This window comes from Hyaena hyaena, unplaced genomic scaffold (assembly GCF_003009895.1).
Source record: "Hyaena hyaena isolate Hyena2069 unplaced genomic scaffold, ASM300989v1 scaffold_115, whole genome shotgun sequence".
Taxonomy (NCBI): domain Eukaryota; kingdom Metazoa; phylum Chordata; class Mammalia; order Carnivora; family Hyaenidae; genus Hyaena; species Hyaena hyaena.
Genome location: NW_024080747.1, coordinates 2,627,405 through 2,647,248, shown reverse-complemented (window position 1 = coordinate 2,647,248; position 19,844 = coordinate 2,627,405). Strand labels below are relative to the sequence as shown.

The 19,844-nt window shown below is 39.0% G+C and overlaps 1 protein-coding gene across 1 annotated transcript in view; it reads right to left on the bottom strand.

The window, feature by feature from the left end:
- SLC27A6 (solute carrier family 27 member 6) overlaps nucleotides 1-19,844 on the bottom strand; it is a 73,138-nt gene that overhangs the window by 19,949 nt on the left and 33,345 nt on the right. The window contains exon 4 of the mRNA XM_039236700.1: nucleotides 19,713-19,837. Coding sequence (XP_039092631.1) covers nucleotides 19,713-19,837 — 125 coding nt within the window. The remainder of the gene's footprint in view (nucleotides 1-19,712; nucleotides 19,838-19,844) is intronic.

The window sequence follows — 19,844 nt, the reverse complement described above, 5'->3', positions numbered from 1 at the left end:
CATTATGTTGTACATCTAAAACTTACATAATGTTGAATGTCAGTTACACCTTACCAAAAAAATTAGAGTCAGAATATACTATCAATGTAGTTATGGTAAATCTATGATTTCCTCTGAGCTACCTCTATCCTCACAAAAGTAATACAAACTTAACAAGAAATAATGATACATTAATGGCAGTAATGAAATAGAGAAACCAATGTCCCTGACTCTATAATTAAAAATGATCGATTGATCACATTCTTTATATCAGGTCCTTCTCAGCCTTAAAGGAACAATTTTAATCAATTAATTCTCAAGAACAAAGATAATGTGAGTGAAAGCTCATTCTGGAAACTGGAAAGTAAATAGATAACAGCCATGGACTAAGCAGAGGGGGGAAGGCTGATATCAACATCCACAGGCGGGACACAACAAGCGCTCTGAGGTGTTGTGGAAGCATCCTTCAAAAAGAATGAGGAAGGCAGAAGGCTGCATCGAAACTGTTTGAGAAGCAGCCATACCCACAGATATGTCAACACAGATGATGCACTGGGGCATCTGCCTTTGCTACACATTAGCCAAATACTGGAGATTTACTCTGTGAAGTCTGTCTCCAGACAGACAGCAGTCTGGGCTGAGGGATCTACTGAAAATAGTAGCATTAAATAAAAGGTGAGATCATTCAACTCTTCTGCTCTGATCCCAAAGCAAAACTAATCTACAGTGATAGAAATCAGAATATTGTTGGCGTTTGGTGGGACAATGATTGATTCTTGAAGACACTCAGGGGGATGGTCTTCATGAGAGAAATAAGATTGCTTGAAAACACTTGAAGTGTTAAACCATAATGAGAAATTTCAGCTTCAATGGAGAGTTTGAGATGAATTAGTATTTCTTTCTTTTTCTTTTTTTTTTACAAATAGTTTATTGTCAAACTGGTTTCCATATAATACCCAGTGCTCATTCCCACAAGTGCCCTCCTCCATGCCCATCTCCCCCCTCCCCCCCCACATCCATCAGTCCTCAGTTTGTTTCTCGGCATTCAAGAGTCTCTCATGGTTTGCCTCTCTCCCTCTCCCTCACCATTTCCCCCCTTCTTCTCTCCAATGGTCCTCAGTTAAGTTCCTCTTAATCATGGTCCATCCATGTTGCTACACATGGCCAGATTTCATTGTTTCTCATCGCCATGTAGTATTCCATGGTATAGATAAACCACATCTTCTTGATCCATTCGTCCGTTGATGGACACTTAGGCTCTTTCCATGTTTTAGCTATTGTGGAGAGTGCTGCTATGAACATTGGGGTCCATGTGCTCCTATGCCTCAGCATTTCTGTATCCCTTGGGTAAATTCCTAGCAGTGCTATTGCTGGGTCATAGGGGAGTTCTAGTGTTATTTTCCTGAGGAAACTCCACACTGTTTTCCAGAGGGGCTGCACCAGTTTGCATTCTCACCAACAGTGTAGGAGGGTGCCCATTTCTCCACATCCTCGCCAGCATCTCGAGTTCTCTGATTTGCTCATTTTAGCCACTCTGACTGGCGTGAGGTCGTATTTCAGTACTAATTCATTTAGATCCTAATTCATTAGACATTTAGAAAGCCAAATGCTTTCTTAAAAAGGCAACTATTAGAAACAAAATGTTGCAAAAGTCAAATGTAATTATATTTTAAACACATGACCTGCCTCAGCTATGAATAAAATTTACATATTATAATTTCTCTATAATAAAAAACTGATGATCAACATAGTTTAAAACGATCACAGTTACATTGGTACCAAAGAGGTAGAAGAAATATATGTATGTAAATATGTGAGTAGGAAGTCAGGTAGGTGACAATTAAAACTGAAAAACCAAGGGGTACCTGGTTGGCTCGGGTGGTTAATTGTCTGACTCTTGATATTAACCTGTGGGATTGAGACCCGTGCTGGGCTCCGTGCTGGGCTCCATGCTGACCCTGGAGCCTGCCTGGCACTCTCTCACTCTCCTTCTCTCTCTGCCCCTCCTCATTCCTCACTCTCTCTCTTTCAAAATAAACTTTAAAAAAAGGAAGAAAAAAGCCCTGAAAAATCAATAGTAATATATGTATTTCATTGAGAAATAGGTGACTGTGTAAGCACCAAAAATATCTTAAAATAATTAAGAATGTTTACCTCTAGAGGTCAGGCATTGATAGCAGGGGGTTACTGTTTATCTTGAGAGCTATTTGACTTTTTAAAACTATAGAAGTCCTTATTTTTTTATAAAATAAAAATTAAAGAAACCAAATAAGAGACAAACAAGAGTGTGGACACATCAAAAATAAGACTCTGACTTGCCGATTTCCTTAGTCCCACATAAATAGGGCTTAAGGTAAACATTTTGCAGACAGAGAAAAAAACTCACTCAGACAAGAAGAGCTCCTTCTTAGGTAGAGGATTCTTTTCAACCACTAAATATAACCCTGAGCAGTTTTGTACTGGTTCCCAGCTCCTATGGACATGTTGTATACTGCCTACCTGGCATGGAATTAGCTCTTGGATTTTCCACTGCCATTTTTCTAGACAAAACAGTAGTGCTGCAAATCTTAGGATTTATTCTGCTTGAACAGAGAACAATCGTGTATATGGTACAACTCTTGGATGCTTTTCAGGTCAGAGATGAGTTTCAGCAAGTATCATTACTTCTGAAATATGCTGGCACGCTCCACGAAACAGTAAGACGGTGGTTTACAAACCAAATTTCATACACTTTAACCTGTGTGGGCCACACTCATAGAAGTTTATTAAATAAGGACATTCATTCAAAATGATTCAATTGGTAGAAAAAAATCAAATTATTAAAACTAGGATAAGGCTTTTGTCTGAAAAGATCAAATCCCCTTATCCAACTCTCAGGGTATCTTTATTCTACTCTCTTGCAGTGCTGGGGTGGTTCATTTAGTTAAGTGCCTGACTTCGACTCAGGTCATGGTCTCATGATTCATGGGTTTGAGCCCCATGTTGGGCTCTGTGCTGACAGCTCGGAGCCTGGAGCCTGCTTAGGATTCCCTGTGTCTCCCTCTCTCTGCCCTTCCCCCACTCATGCTCTCTCCCTTTCTCTCTCTCTCCAAAATAAATAAACAGAAAAAAAGGTAACTTTAGTCTATGGTCTTCCCTTTTAAAACCCAGAAGATCATGTTTTGAGGGGTCTATGACAGAAAACCTGATTCATTATTTATTATTATGGGAAAAAAGGAAAGGTGTATTTCTTCTGATTTTGAAATATATACACATCATAGAAAATTTGGAAAGCACACAAAAATTTAAAAAGAAATTTAAAAATCTGTAATCCTACTACACTAACATTAATTTTATATATCTATATATATACATGAAAAGTTACATTCACACTGTATTAGAGCTGTATCTTCTACTTTATTAATACAATGCTATATTCTGAACATTATCTTCAGGTATTATCTCTTATGCTTCTAAAATATGATGTTTCATGTTGATATGATTATAATATTATATCACAATTCATCTACTACCACCTCTTTTTGGATAACCATCTTGTTTTTAAATATTCAGCCTTATAAATAAAACTGAGTAAATATCTTGTCTCTAAATCTTTGCAGCTCATTCAGCTACATTCTGAAAGAACCTACTAGTTGTACATTTTTACTACTTTGTTACCAAGACTGTTGTATTACAACGACTGTCCTATTTATATCCTATACGTCCTCCAGGTACTAGAACGAAGAATCCATGTAACTTGCTAATTTGAGGAGAAAATGTGTAATGTTTTTTTGGATTTTATTTGTTTTCTTTGATTTTAGGCAAGTTAAATTCTTGTCACATAATAATATATTAATAAGATTAGTACTTTGTTTTAATAGTTAACAGGATTTGTTTCCTTTTACCTTTATTTTTATTTTTAGTATTTGTATTCAATGTGCTTATTTTCATAATTAAACATATTATTCTCTTGTATATTTCTACTTAATTTGCAACTAAAAATCTTCTTTCCCATTCAATAACAAAACAAAAAAATCAAGACTTCTTTTTTCCTTTACATTTAACTATTACATTTATCTAGAATTAACTGTGTGAGAAAAGTGTGGCTTTTAAAATTTAATGTCACGATTTGTCTCATTTACGGCCAATTCAGATTTTAGGAAAATTTAGTTTTCAATTTATTCAATTGTACTTATCCAAAGACTTGCAAATAGAAGTTCCTCAACAAAAGTCTAAACTTTTATAAACATCTTTAAACTGATTTGGTAAGTGCACACAAAACACTTTTCAACAATTTTTCTGAAATCTTCCTTTAAAAGATAACTGAGAATCTAAAACTAAGCACTCCAGAGAGAGTCCAATATAAATGACATAATTGATATGAGCGATATAAATTACACTTGTGTACAGTTTACTGCAATAATTAACTAAGGTTGTCAATAGCATTATTCAGAGTTTGTCTGCCTGATTCAAATCCTGAGCCAGGAAATATCTATAAATGAAAATAATATGATTCCTTTGTTTATTATAATAATGTAAAAATTATATAAAACCTGTAGCAAGCCCAAAAGATAGTTATTTTTGGCATACACACTAACATGTATATACATATATGAGAGAGGAAAAGAGAGAGAGAAATAAAGAAAAATTTTAAAAACCTAGTCTGCACAGGACTGGAAATTTTACATAAAAGATCTATACAATAAGATGTTATCATAAAGTCTCAGTCAAAGGTTAGCAAAGTATAGCCTATAGGGGCCAAATTCAGCCTACCTCCCATTTTTGTGAATGAAGTTTTTTTTAGAACACAGTCACACCCACTTATATGGACTATCAAGTCTTTTGTAATCCAGTGGCAGAATTAGGTACTTGTGACAGAGGAAGTATGATCCACAAAGCCTAAAATAATTTATTCATAAAAAAAAAAAGGCTAGCTGACCTTTGTCTTAAAATTGTAAATAAGATTAAGAAAAAAAAAAGCAACAACTTCTTAATATTGAGACAAATCAAGCCCTGTCTGGTTAATTGGAAAATACACTGGTGCTACAAGTGTTGGTTCATTAAAGTTCCTCCAGATTCCGGTGTCTGTTTATTTTATGTTTCTTTCCTAAGATGAGCCTTATCTTACAGGAAATACCTGGGAATTGGTTTTATTTATAAAGTTGATGAGTAGCTTCTCATGCACATTGAGCACATTGCATTGGTAGGTGGGTAAAATATTGGTCAGTTTAGTCTAATTTTTTTTAGTTAAAAAATTTTTTTAAATATTTTATTTATTTTTGAGACAGAGAGAGACAGAGCATGAGTGGGGGAGGGGCAGAGAGAGAGGGAGACACAGAATCTGAAACAGGCTGAAACATGGAGCTTTAAAAAGTGATCCTGGAATGTATGGAAATTGGAAGGTGGGTCTAAGGGTTGCTAATTCTATTTAGTTTTATATGTGTCCATATATTGCTCAGAAGCTAGCCAGTACATTATCTAAAATACAGCCAAATTTTTCAACTCCCACCTACAATTAAAAAATAAAATCCCCTTCTCTATCCATGAGTTCTTCCAAAAAAAATGTTTTTTTAAATTTATTTCTGAGAGAGAGACAGACACAGTGTGAACAGGGGAGGGTCAGAGAGAGAGGGAGACACAGAATCAGAAGCAGGCTCCAGGCTCCAAGCCATCGGCACAGAGCCTGATGCAAGGCTTGAACCCACAAACTATGAGATCATGACCTGAGCCGAAGTCTGACACTTAACTGACTGAGCCACCTCAGCATCCCTTAAAAATTTTTTAAATTCCTTTTTTCTAAAGTTTACTTATTTTTGAGAGAGACAGAGACAGAGGTGAGTTGAGGAGGGGTAGAGAGAGAGGGAGACACAGAATCCAAAGCAGACTCCAGGCAATGAGCTGTCAGCACAGAGTCCAACATGGGTCTCAGACTCACGAACTATGAGATCATGACCTGAGTCAAAGTCGGGCATTTAACCGACTGAGCTACCCAGGTGCCTCTCTTCAAATATTCTTAGAACAAATTCCTATTTCTTCTAATTCTCCCTGAGGCATGAGGTTACTACCTAAATATCACTAGATATCTAAGCTGCATTGGGAATGGAATGAAGAGAGTATGCATAAATATAAGTACAATTAGATGGATGAAGGAATACATAACACCTACAAATATATATGTGCAAGAGAAAGACAGACTGGCAGAGAGAATAAGAAACAAGAGAGACAAAGAGAATACATGAGGGACAAACAGAGACCCATGGAAAGCAGGAAAGACACAGTGAAAATGAAAGAAAGTGAGAGAGACCCACACAGAAGAAAGTAAGAAAGACACACAGAGCAAGGTGTGGAGGGTAGGGGGAGGAAAGAGTGAGGATAGAGAGAAAGAGAGAGAAAGAGGAGAGAGTATAAACAAAAGAGAGAAAGGGACAAAGAGTGATACACAGAAACAAAGACACAGAGTGACATATTCAGAGGCAGAGAGAGACCCATACTGTGAGCAAAACACTGAGAAATCCCAAAAGATGTAGGAAGATACTCACACCACCATATAGGCATGCAAACACATTCACAGAGAGACCCACTACTAAGTGACATACAAAGACAAAGGTGCTTGCACACAAAGGGATCTCTTTTGCACACATGCATGCACACATGCGCAGAAAGGTAAAAAAAAAAAAAAAAGGCAAGATACAGAGAAACATACTTGAAGAGAGAGAGAAAGATGCGCACACAGAGACACACAGATAAGGACACACAGTTGCCCAGAGAGACACAGGTACTGAGACACACAGAGATACAAGCAAATAGAGAAACAAACAAGTTACGTAGATAGAGACAGAGAAAGGGGTTAAAAACAGAAATCCAGAGGATGATGAGACAGGATCCAAAGACGTGTTTGCAGCCAAATCAGCAGAAGCAGAAGGATGGAGGATGTGTTTCAGCCCCATGGCCAGGTTACTGTATTATCTCATTTTAATCACCACGATAAGATCACTTTATAAAATAAGATGTATTATCTCCATTTTGCACAGGGGGATACTGAAGTTCAGGTCCAAGGTCACAGACATGAAATAAAAAAGAGACAGAATTTGAACTCCTTAAAATGAAAGCACTGTGAGGGCAGGACTGTTGCTTGTACCCTCCTCTACTGAACTCCGTTGCCCAGGACAGTGCCTGGTGCATAAGAGTTGTTTAAAACATATCTGGGGGAGGAAGAAAGAAAGAGAGGGAAGGTATGTCAAAGAAAAAGGAAGACAGGGAGGGAAGGAAGGAAAAAAGAGAAGGAGAGAAAACAACAGCTCAACCCCCCACCTCCAACAAAGACCATGTTCTATTTTTCCTAGTATTTCTCCAGGATTTTAGTAACAGGAAGCAATCAAAACATGAGTTTCGAACTCAGTAGTTAATGCTTACATATTTATAGACTCGCACACATGTAGGGTAAGCCACTTTAGAACACGCAGAAAGTATTCATTTTATCTCCAGCCATTTAAAATCTCATTTTAGGGGCGCCTGGGTGGCTTAGTCGGTTAAGCGCCCGACTTTCGCTTAGGTCATGATCTCGCGGTTCGTGGGTTCGAGCCCCTCTTCGGGCTCTGTGCTGACTGCCAGCTCAGAGCCTGGAGCCTATTTCAGAGTCTGTATCTCCCTCTCTCTCTGACCCTCCCCTGCTCACGCTGTCTCTCTCTCTCTCTCTCTCTCTCTCTCTCCTAGAAATAAATTTAAAAAAATCCCATTTTAATTATTATTTATTTTTTTTAAAGAAGAGAGAGCTTGAGAGTTGGAGAGGGGCAGCGAGAGGAGAGAGGGAATCCCAAAAGCCAGACTCAGGGCTTGTGTCTACAAACTGTGGATCATGACCTGAGCGGAAATCAAGAGTTAGGCACTCCGCTGGCTGGGCCACCCAGGCGCCCCATCCCATTTGAAATTTAAAAGTGAATCTGCTGAATGAGTCAGACCTTTTGGTACAGAGATCCCAAGGTCTTGGATTTCAGGAGAGCACTTGGCTTTCAGTACCATGTATCCACTCCAACTCGGATGCCCCATGCCCAACTGATGTGACCGTACAGGAGTCACATCAACAGGAAGCAAGGCTCTGGGTTCTTCAAAGTGTTCTCGGGGAGCTGTTTTGCCAGCAGTGTCTGTTGGTTGAGCTGCTCTAGGCCAGGCAGTGGTTGAACCACAGTAACCTCCTGCAGTCATTTATTTATGTATTCAATTGCTTCAAAAAATGCCCTCCTAGAAACAAAGTATTCTTATTCCAGAACATGTGCTTAACCCTCCTCAGAAAATGTAAAACACACCCAAGCGAAACAGCCTCTTTACATGTCTGTGAAAAGTGAAACTCTGGGAGGCTCTGCTTAAATACAGGTAATTCGGCATTAACTTTGATTTCTCTGGAGACAAAGAGCACTTGTCGACAGATGGAGACACAGAAAAGAAATAGAAATTAACAGTGAAAACAAAGGGGCAGATCCTCTCTGCCTTCCCTCTTGGATAACTGGCTGCTTAAGGTGCAAATCAAAAGCATGGTCTCATTCCTCAAGGATCATCTAAAATTTATGACAACACATGCTAGGGATTATGATTCTTCCATCTTGATTCTATTTAACATCTATTTAAGGTCTATTAAGACCTCTTTTTCCTAAGCCCACTGATAATTATGCATGCATATTGCATGTGTCACATCAACACAGTCCATATAATAATAAGAATAAACTACATTCCAACAGTTGGCTTCCTTCACAGCCACTCCAATGTTATACCTTGAAAAAAAATAAAGGCAGTGTGCCCCATGGGTATTACAGAATGGACACAAAGTGATACTAAATGCAAACAGACTGTCAGAGAATCCCAGGGCAAAAATCCAGGCATAAAACAGCAGACTCCCTTTTACCGAAAGGGGAAAGGAAGGGTGGGGGGCAGGGTGGAGGCCTCTTTCCAGAAGGGACCAGAGTACCTGAAAGGAGGGATCGGCACTGCTAACTGGGTGCTGGCTCCAGCCACCCCTAGAGATCTTTGCCTTGCTTGCCCCTCCAGCCTGGGTCTGGGCAGGCCAGAGTTCCAGAGAGGCCAGGCCTCAGGTCCACAAACCATTTCAAGACATGAATAATAGCTTGACAAGACCTCTGTGATTTCAAGTGTTACAGCAGAAAGCGGCCACATCAGGGGCTTAGTTCACACTCCTCTTCTAAATATAACAGTAAGAGGGTCTGCCATTTACAGTCCGCTTCTGAACAGGTGTTTTCTACCCTGGCAGGACTCAGGGAGACGCGGCACGGGGGCTGGGGGGAGCCATGTTCACACCAGAGACATTTCAAAGCTGCCTTGTTTGAGAAAGACTGGTTCAAAGAGTCTCTGCAGGGCTTGCCTTAAACCTTAATTTTATTTCATCTAAATAAAAAAGGGCTGTGTAGACACAAAGGGGAGGGTGGTCTTCCCTGGACACCCAGAAAAAGGGTCACCTGAGCCACAACTACTGTGATTTATTAATGAAATGTTCTGAAAAGTGCAGGGGCCCATTACCAAGATAATTTCTGCTGTGCGCTGGATGCAGCAATGGTCTGACTCGCTCCAAGCAAGGACACAAACCTTTGATTTATCCAAACTCTCTCAGTAGTCTCTGGCCTTCTCAGGAACTTGACTTTCTGATTTTTAAATAAGAATTTTTTTAACATTTTATTTTATTTGTTTTAGAGACAGCACAAGTGCGGGGGGTGGGGTGGGGGGGAGGGGCTGCAGAGAGAGAGGGAGACACAGAACCCGAAGCAGGCTCCAGGCTCTGAGCTGTCAGCACAGATCCTGATGTGGGGCTCGAACCCACAAACCATGAGATGATGACCTGAGCCGAAGTTGGACACTTAACCTCTGAGACACCCAGGTGCCCCTTGACTTTCTGATTTTGACTGAGCTTACCATGCAGGACTAGGACTAGAGAAAGATTGTGCTGGTCATGAGCACACAGGTATCTCAGCAATGAGGCTTGTTACACTGGTTATTTAAAAAAAAAAAAAAATCAACAGGGGAGCCTGGGTGGTTCAGTCAGTTAAGCGTCCAACTTCAGCTCAGGTCATGATCTCACAGTTCAGGATTTTGAGCCCTACGTCAGGTTCTGTGCTGACAGCTCAGCTTCGGCTTCGGATTCTGTGTCTCCCTCTCTCTCTCTGCCCCTCCCCCCCCCTCAAAAATAAGTAAACATTAAAAAATTTTTTAAATAATTCAACAAATTTTTACTAAGCACCTATTATATGTCAGGTACCATGTGAGTACTGACGATTTAACCATAGATGAAAAGGAACTTTCCCGGAATCTATGTAATAATAGAAGGGAGGGATTTAGAGAGAATAAAGACAAATTATATTTAAAATCTGTAATAGCATAAGAAGTTCTATGAAGAAAAATAAAGCAGTGAATGAAGACTATGGGATAAAACTGTAATAGAGCCGACTTCATTCTTGGTGTCTGACTACTAACAACTTTTAAGCTGCAACACTCCTCTTTCTTTCCCCGCCCCACATTCAGGAAAGCTGGAGAGAAAGCCCAGTTTTCCTTCCTTTGGGAGTAACAGAACGTTCAAAGCACACAAGCAGTGCCAAGTGCACAAGACCAGTCACCCTGGTGCCTCCTTCTTATCACAATAAAAGCCAAGCCCATCTCTTTCTTCTGCTTTCTTTAGCCATTAAAAAAAAAATTATTTATTTATTGTGAGAGAGCCAGAGAGTGCAAGTAGGGGAGAGGCAGAGAGAGAAGAGAGGATCCAAAGGAGGCTCTGCACTGTGTCCTATGTGGGGCTCCATTTCACAAACCAAGAGGTCATGACCTGAGCTGAAATCAACAGTCAGATGCCTAACTGACTGAGCCACCCAGGTGCCCCTGATGTCATTTTTGGATATGCTTGGGACTCTGCTCTGCTCTTCCCAGAAAGCTGGTACATAAGTAATAGACCTGTTCATATTCTCTTGGTGCATGTATGGTGTCATAAGTCTCAATATCTGTACCAAATCTGGGACATCTGAGTTGCTAAGGTGACCACACCTCACATCAATAGGACTTGTGGTCAATGAAGCTCTCTGCCACAAGGTGGGGGTGTGGATGGGCCAGGGAGTGAGCCATGCAAATATTTGAGGGCACATTTATGGGGAGGGAACTGAGAGCCGCCTTGCATTGAAAAAAAGCAAGGAGGGCAGCAAATGTGGTGGAGAGAACACGGAGAGAGTGGGTGTGGCACGGAGGCAGGGGATGAGGGGACCTCCCAGGAGAGGAAGCAGACCACACAGAGCCCTGTCCATGAAAAGGGAACTGAGATTTTCTTCCAAGTGAACCATCAGAGGGATTTTCAAAGTAACATAACATGATGTGTATTTTAACAGAATCATTCCAAATGCTATGCAATGACAGAATTTAGGGGGACAAAAGTGAAGTGAAGAAGAAGCCAGTGGTAAAATATAAGAAAACAGGCTGGCTCAGATGAGAGCAGCAGTGAGCTGTTAAACTGGGGTTTGCTTCTGGGTGTATTTGAAGGTCAAATCTGTAGGGTTTGCGCAGGGATTAGAGGGGGTGTGAGGGAAAGAGAACCTCCAAGATGGATTCGAGGGTGTTGTGTGGCTGAGGACTTGGCAGAATGGAAGCGCCATTAACTAAGGGTCAGGTTCGGGCAAGGAATGCAGGTCGATGGAGGAGGTGGTGAAAACTTGGGCTTTGGCCATTTTTTAGATCAGATGTCAGGAAGATTAAGGAAGGTCCAGTAATGGAGACCGTGTAAAGCTCTCAACTGGCACTCAGGAACTTGGTGGATATGAGTCTAATCTAAACACGTACACTGATAAGGGGAATCTGAACCTATCAGGCTGCACACTGGCTCTTCAAATTAGGCATATTCCCTAAGATAACAAAAACCATCTCAGGAAGCCTCTTCCAGAGAGTTCCTTGCTACTGGGATCAATCTGTTTCCATTTGAATTCCTGCACTTAACTCATTAACCCTTATATCAACTCTGGTCATAATTACTATTACACTCATTTTATAGATGAGAAAACTGGCATGCAGGCTGCTCAGAAAAGCAAGATACTTTGCCCAAGATCAGAGAGCTTTTGAGACATGGAAGTTAGGCTTGAATTTCAAACTGCCTGATGCCAAGGGGCAAAGAAATTAAATGACTTGCCTGATGTCATATGGTGAATTAATGGAAAGGCTGGAATTAGCCCCCTGGTATGCTTAATCTAAATTTATTGTTATTTTTTCCCACTGGGAATAAAAAGATCATTTGGAAAATTCTAGTCATTTATCATTTGCTGAAGTTGTTGTGCTTGCTCACTGCAGGGTAAAGACTGGCCATTTCTCACTTTGATTTTCTATGTCCATATCAAGTAAGTCAGGAACACGCTATTAAAGGAAGAGGCAATGAGAAAAATTCAAATAAATGATCAAATAAATAATCTTAATTGTAAATCTTAAGATTTTAAATCAATGTGGACTGTAAGAACCTCACCCACATACCACATATACAGGAAAAATAGTTATATAACCCAAGAGGAAATAGGCATCATATTTTCTGGACGTCTAATTATATATTTTTTATTTTTAGTTTTTATTTGTGAAAATACAATATTATTAAATTACTAAAATGTTAATATTTTACTTTAAATATTTACTTTAAAATTATGCTGTAGTGAAACTGGCTTTTATAATTAAAATGTGATTTTTATTAGTCAAAGACCAATTATTTTCAACACTCACAAAAATTACTCTAACTTTACAATGACATTTGCAGGAAACGTTACTACATTCTGTTTAAAAATAAAATCCTTCCATTTGTATTGGGCTTTCCAGTGTGGATTTTTTTCAAGTATATCTCATCACTGGATTATGAGAAGCAAGGGGCAAGCAAGGACAAGTGAATACTATCACCTATTTTAGATAAAGATGGGAAGTATGGCTCAAAGAGAAGTGATCAGCAGAAAGTCATACAACAAGAGTTTGAAATTGAGAGGCACCTGGGTGGCTCAGTTGGTTAAGCATCCGACTTTAGTTCAGGTCATGCCCCCAGAGTTCATGAGTTTGAGCCCCACATTGGGCTCTGTGCTGACAGCTCAGAGCCTGGAGCCTGCTGCAGACTTTTTGTCTTCCTCTGTCTCTCTCCCCCTCCCCTGATCGTACTCTGTCTCTATCTCAAAAATAAACATTAAAAAGATTAAAAAAAAAAAGTTTGAAATTGAACCTGTGTCTTTTGATTCCACAGTTAATGCCCTATCTGATAACTTTGTCAACAAAGTAAATTTGTTGGGAAATTCAATAAATAAGGGATATGTGTATTCTTTTTTTTTTTTTTTTTTAATTTATTTCTAGGAGAGAGAGACAGCGTGAGCAGGGGAGGGTCAGAGAGAGAGGGAGTCACAGACTGAAACAGGCTCCAGGCTCTGAGCTGGCAGTCAGCACAGAGCCCGATGCGGGGCTCGAACCCACGAACCGCGAGATCATGACCCAAGCGAAAGTCGGACGCTTAACCGACTAAGCCACCCAGGCGCCCCGGGATATGTGTATTCTTAATGGAAATCACAGCATGAATGGTAAAAGCAGATGGAAAGAAAAACGTATGTATATTTTACATGTATCACTACCAATGAAACTTGAATCATTAAATTTTAAATTAGCAACTAAAACCTTTAATAATTTACACAGTCTAAAACATCTCAAAATATTCATTAATTCCCTGCTAATTCTACTAGCATTTAGGCTGCTTGTCGTTATTTCTTATCTTATTCCTTCTAAGGGCTCTATTTCTAGAATTGTAGTTTCTATGAAGAAAAGAAGGTTCTGGGAGCTGGCCAAATTTTCTAAATGCTTTCATACCTAGTATGAAAATATTAAACATATCTTTGATTTACTTAAGGAAAACTGAGTTTTAAAAGAGAGATGATTTACTCAACCATATAATAATATGCTTCAAATATTTGGGGGAAATACCAAAAAAATGAATAAATATCTTAAAATGTCTAGGTCTCGGAGATAAAATCAATTATGTTGAGTGTTCCAGAGAGGAAAATGGTAATGAAACTAACTCAGGACATCTTAATAACAGTTAAAGTTCACATTAATTTAAAAATGTCCTTCTTTAAAGGCTATTAAGTATGATGAGAAAAGTTTCCAGAGCTTCATGCTTTGATAAACTACATCTTTTACAAGACACGGTATGAGGAAAACGTGATGATAAAACATTTGAAGTCATGTATGTAGAAATGAAGAAAATGTAAACATGATAAAAGAACAAATGTTCTTAATATATCCATTAAGGTGCACTTATTCATCCATGTCAACTCAGCATCATTTAGTAACGTCTAGTGGAATTTTACCCTTTGATACTGCTACATCTTCATTCCCCCCTCCTACCTACATATGACAGGGAAAAAGCTTGTCTTGTCTGGTCTTAAAGCTTGGAAGAAATGATGGGCTTTCTTCAGAGAAAATAGAGTGAGTGTTTTTTTCAAACTGATCTCTTAAAAAATCTCACAGCCCCAATATTTGACTACTGTTATTCAACACTTTCATTTTGTTACACTCAGCAAAGCCCAGAAAATACTTAAAGGTTCCTCAGAGGATTGTCTAAACATTGCTAGTGGAAAAAAATCAGTAAAATTTATATGGCTTTTAATAAGCAATATTTAATAAATACTTATCAGCTATCCAGGTCCTGCAAAATGTCTCTATTTTCATAAGGAATCGAGTGTAACCCATTTTGTCAAAGTTTTAATGCGCTTTAAAGCAAGTATCTAGAATCCTAAAGATACTTTCTAGCTGCCAGTGAATTTCTTGGCTTTTAAGAAAACAGCAGGAAGAAAAGTATAGGTAGGCTATGCCTTCAGAATGTCAAAATGTAGGTGTTTTACATGGAGACAAACTACATTGCCCAAATGATAAACTATAATAGTAACTGGGGGGAAAAAAACCCATTACATATATGCACCATAACATAGGTCTTTGGTTTGTTAATTATATCCCCTCTGCATGCTCTGGGCTCTAGCTCCCCACATACAACTGTATATTCTACCCTGATGCCTCATGAACATACCAAAATTAACAGTCAAAAATGCATTTCATTTTAATTCCTCAAATCTTGGTTTTCCTCATCTCTGCAAATGGCTCACAATTTACCTATTTCAACCAAAATCCTAAAACTCATCATTGATTGTATTACTTCATTCTCTACCCCTATTATCTTTCCTTCAAATAGATCCCAAATCAGTATAGTTTTTTCAGTTTGCCTTCATCTTTTTCCAAATGCTCTGATGAGAATGAAATGCAAATTTCTCCTTCACAGTAGACAGAGCCCTTCAAGATCTGGTCCTTCAGTAGCCTGGCCAAACCTTCGTCCTCTTTAAATATTCAGGCTGTGTCCTTTATTTTCATTTTGCTCTGTTGTGACTGCAATCCCCCAGCTTTTCCATGGCTGGATCCCACTTGCCACACCAGTACTTGAGCTCATAGGTCACCATTTCAGGGAACCCTTCCCAGACCCCTCAACCTAATTAACAATGCCTCACTCTCACCACTCATCATCCTCAACTGCCTCTCTCTCTTTTTCTTCATCACACTTGGCCTTGTCTGTAATGACTTTCCTTCATGAGTTGGCTGGTTTATTTACTCACTCCCCAGACTAGAGTGTGAGATCCATGAGAAAAGGGGTCTTGTCTTGTGTGCCCCCGTATACGGAAACCTGCAATATTACCTGAATGAATGAGCCAGTGACAGATATGATCCTATTCCTAGAGAAGGCTGTCTGCTGTCAGAATTTATTTAAATAAGATGAAATGCTGCAGGAATCTCCCAACCGATCACTGACATAAAGCACTCCCCCACATTCCTCACCAATCGATACTAAATGCCATTGATGGTAAAAAAAAAAAAAACAAAGAAGTAGATCCAATCAGAAGCTGTATGATGGTGCTTCAGTAATGCAGGAAACATGGAGGATGGATGTGGGGAAAAGCTGCCTTCCTACTCTCCAAGGAAGAGAATAATTATTCCATCCCTCTGTGACTAAGAAGAGCCAGTACCTTGGCTTTTTGTAAAGGGTAGTGTTGCTGCCAGAAGTCTGAGGCACATCCAATGTGTACGCCAAAGGAACTTTTGCAACTGGACTTTGGAAAGGAGAAAAAAGACAAAACAGGGTTGGGGGGTGGAGGTGGATAAATGCTTTGCAGCCAGGGAAAGCCAACTCCAGAGTGTTTTTATGCAACTATGTAAAACCACATACAGCTTTGGGCAAAGCTATATTTATTTCCTGGTTTCCTCCTCCATTTGCCTTCAGGTAATTACTTCAAGATTATTTCACAAACACTAATTTTTCCCTGAAGAACTTTGGTTCAGAATTAAAATATGTAATTCACTGAAAGCAATCAGGAATAAACACTCAACTCAGGTGGTGGATTCCACTTGCAGATAAATCTCCTTTGGAATATATTACTTACCCTTGGATGGACAGCAAATTCGGATGTATCTGTGAAATAGGTGATTTTGCTTTCTTTTATTCAAGGATTTATTTTAAACAAATGTCTAGGGGGCTTCAAACCATGGTTTATGAGACTTCCACTTTTAATTCCCTAAGGGTATGGACCTTATCATCTGTTTCCTCTCTGGTGGTACTGGAATTCAATGCTATACTCACAGAAGACACGGCCTCTTCTCTGCAGAAGCAATTCATGGAAAGGAATAAATATTGAATAGGAAAAAAAAAAAAAAAGAAAAAGACCTCCTTGAAAGGGTAAGATGTTAGGGCGCCTGGGTGGCTTAGTCGGTTAAGCGTCCGACTTTCGCTTAGGTCATGATCTCGCGGTTCGTGGGTTCGAGCCCTGCGTCGGACTCTGTGCTGACTGCCAGCTCAGAGCCTGGAGACTGTTTCAGTCTGTGACTCCCTCTCTCTCTGACCCTCCCCTGCTCACACTGTCTCTCTCTCTCTCTCTCCTAGAAATAAAAAAAAAAAAAAAAGAAAAAAGAAAGGGTAAGATGTCATAACAGAATGACTTTCTTCTTTTCCTAATCTTTAATGCCAAGAACTGTTTGTTCTCGCTCTGTGTGAAATCAACAAAAGGGATTAAGTAATACAATGCATCTCTGCTTAAAAAAAATAATTAAGTTCCTGTCTCTCTCTCTCTCTCAAAATAAACATTAAAAAAGTTATTAAATTTTCCTTTGGGCAAAGCTATTTTTATTTCCCTCTCTCCTCCTCCACTTGCCTTTAGGTAAATATTAGAGATTATTTCACAAACACTGTCTTTTTTTCAAAGAACTTGTGTTAAGAATTAAAATATTTAATTAACTAAAAGAAATTGAGTACTCTGCTTTCTGTTCTTGGTTCTCTCAAATTCTCGAGGCTATAGCATTTTCCCAAAACTAGTGCATTTCATTACTATCTCAGAGAGGTGAAAAGGATATTTTGTTTTATAAAACAAATTCAGAGGAAAACATTCTGAAAAAAGATTTTTAGTGAACATGACAAACTATTGATACCTTTATTATAGGAAATGATAGCTCAAATAGGTAAGAAAAGAGAAAATATTATGAGCTAAAGACATAAATGAGTAAAAGGCTCATAAGAGACATTTTAAAGAAAAAAAAGATAGAAAATTATCCCACCTTGCCAGGAATCTTAACAGAGAATTTAAAAATATGTTGATTTCTAGTCTATAAAATTATAAATAATATTATAGTTTTCCCATTAAAAAAACAAGGCCTTCTTTGTTTGAACAAAATATTATTAAGACGCCCAACCAAACTGAGTTTCATCCATCATATCTGAAAGGGTGGATCTTGAAGATCAGTCTATTTTCTCTATTCACCATCCTTCAGGGACTTTTGAGGAAACTTGAAGAAGGTGCTGGTTCTCCATGAAGCATGATTAGAAAATAATATTTTTAATATCACACAATACTGATAAGAAACTGTGCGATACGCATCCTCCCACAATGGTCAATGAGATTCCAAATCACATCAACCATTTTGAATAGCAGTTTGGAAATATGCCATAAAAATCACCAAAATATCCATGTCCTTTGACCGTCTTCACTTCTGAGCCCCTGTACTGACTATTTTGCATAAAGATACTAATTGCAGCATCATTTAATACAGTAAAATGTTAGGAAAAAAACCTCATGTATTCAGCCATTTAGTACGTACTTAATGAGCAAATGTTCTTGCAAAAAACTAATGCTGTTACTGAGGGATCAGGAGGAAAAGGAAAGGCTAGGTGCACAGTTTAGAAAGTCCATGAAGTACCTAATCTATCCTTTACTGAAAGTGGCTTCTGTTTTACTAGAGGACATTAATTCCCTAAATTATCTTAGTCCAGATATCACATTACCAAAGAACACAATGAAAACTAGAAGAGAAAATATGTCAGGTTGTGGCATCATAATTAATCGTTCGACTAGGACTTTTGGGAAGACTATAACGCTGACATTGGCAGAGTCTCCCGAAGAGAACAAAGGTCAAAAAAGTCTAGAACATGTCTCTGAGACTCCCTGTCTTAGCGATGGATCTAGGGAATCTGTAGCAAAGTGAAGCACTCCTAACCAAGGAGAGAACAAGGACGGCTTCTGGCCGCAAAGGGGGGTGGGTCAGGAGCTAGACAGGACGTCTTTACATGGTACACTATGAGCTGAAAGTGAATGAGAGCATTTTATAAATAAGGTTCTCCAGTTTCACATTCTTTTTGTGTTTTTCTGCCCTGTGTAATCCCATATCTTCACCAAAGTCTTATTTAAATGCTTCCAGCCTAGTCTCAGCTGTGCTGTGGGTAAAGGAAGGATTACATGTCCATATTTTAGCCACCCAGTGAAGACATCTGGCCCACCATCCATGCCTTAAGCTGGCATGATGATGGCAAAGGTGATGAGTGAGAAATAAACTAAGAGGGTTAGCAAGGGCCAAGGGCAGGCCATCACTTCTGCTGCCCACCCCACACAGGGGGGCATTCTCTTTATCATTATTCATGGGGCTGGAGTAGATCTGATTACAGAAGGCCACTTCTTTGTAGCCCTGAGAATGTTTAGAATGTCAGACAGTTAAAAAATAAGCATCTTGAAATACAAATGGCACCAGGGGAAGGAAAATAACCTCTGAGGCAAAAAAACAAACAAACTAATAAAGACATACTCCAGGCTCTTGCAACTCTCCCTGCTTGCCTATTTTCAGAAAGGGGCAATTTATCAGTTGTTTGTAGAAATGGTTGGCTCAGGTGGGCGGACAAACACACATCAAAGTAAAATTTCTTCTCATGTTTAAATCAAAACCACACAGATATAGTAATGTAATCACTTATTCAAAAGAAATAGAAAAAAAGTCTAATCCCTATCATTAGCTTTGTCTTGTTTTGTTTTGTTTTAAAGGAACAGCATTTAAAAGATTCTCTAGTTCAACCTTGTAATAACTGCCTTCTGGGTGCATAGCATGCATCTAATTTCATACTTGGATGTGTGCTATGTTTACAGAAATTTTAATCTGTCTAAACACGAAGTGGACTGGATCGTGGGTCTGTCCTATCCTGCCACCATAGAGGGCAGATTAGTACAATCCTGCATAGCTCTCCTTTTATTTTCTCTGACTTGTTTTATACTCATTTCCTCTTGGGTTATTGCAAACATGTGTCAGTCAGTCAAACTATATTCTGAAAGAAGTGGAATATACACAAATAAAAATTAATTTTCTCTCTGTGCTTTTTCTTCCTGAAATTACTTTCCCTTTCTGATAATGATTATTCTTACCTTAGCTTGTTTGCAAAGATAGCGACAAAGTTCTCCAATATACTGAAACACAGTCACATTGTACTTCCTACAGTCGTTCCAAAACTGACTTGCTGAGAATTTCTTCTTTAACACACAAGTAGCTCCTAGGGG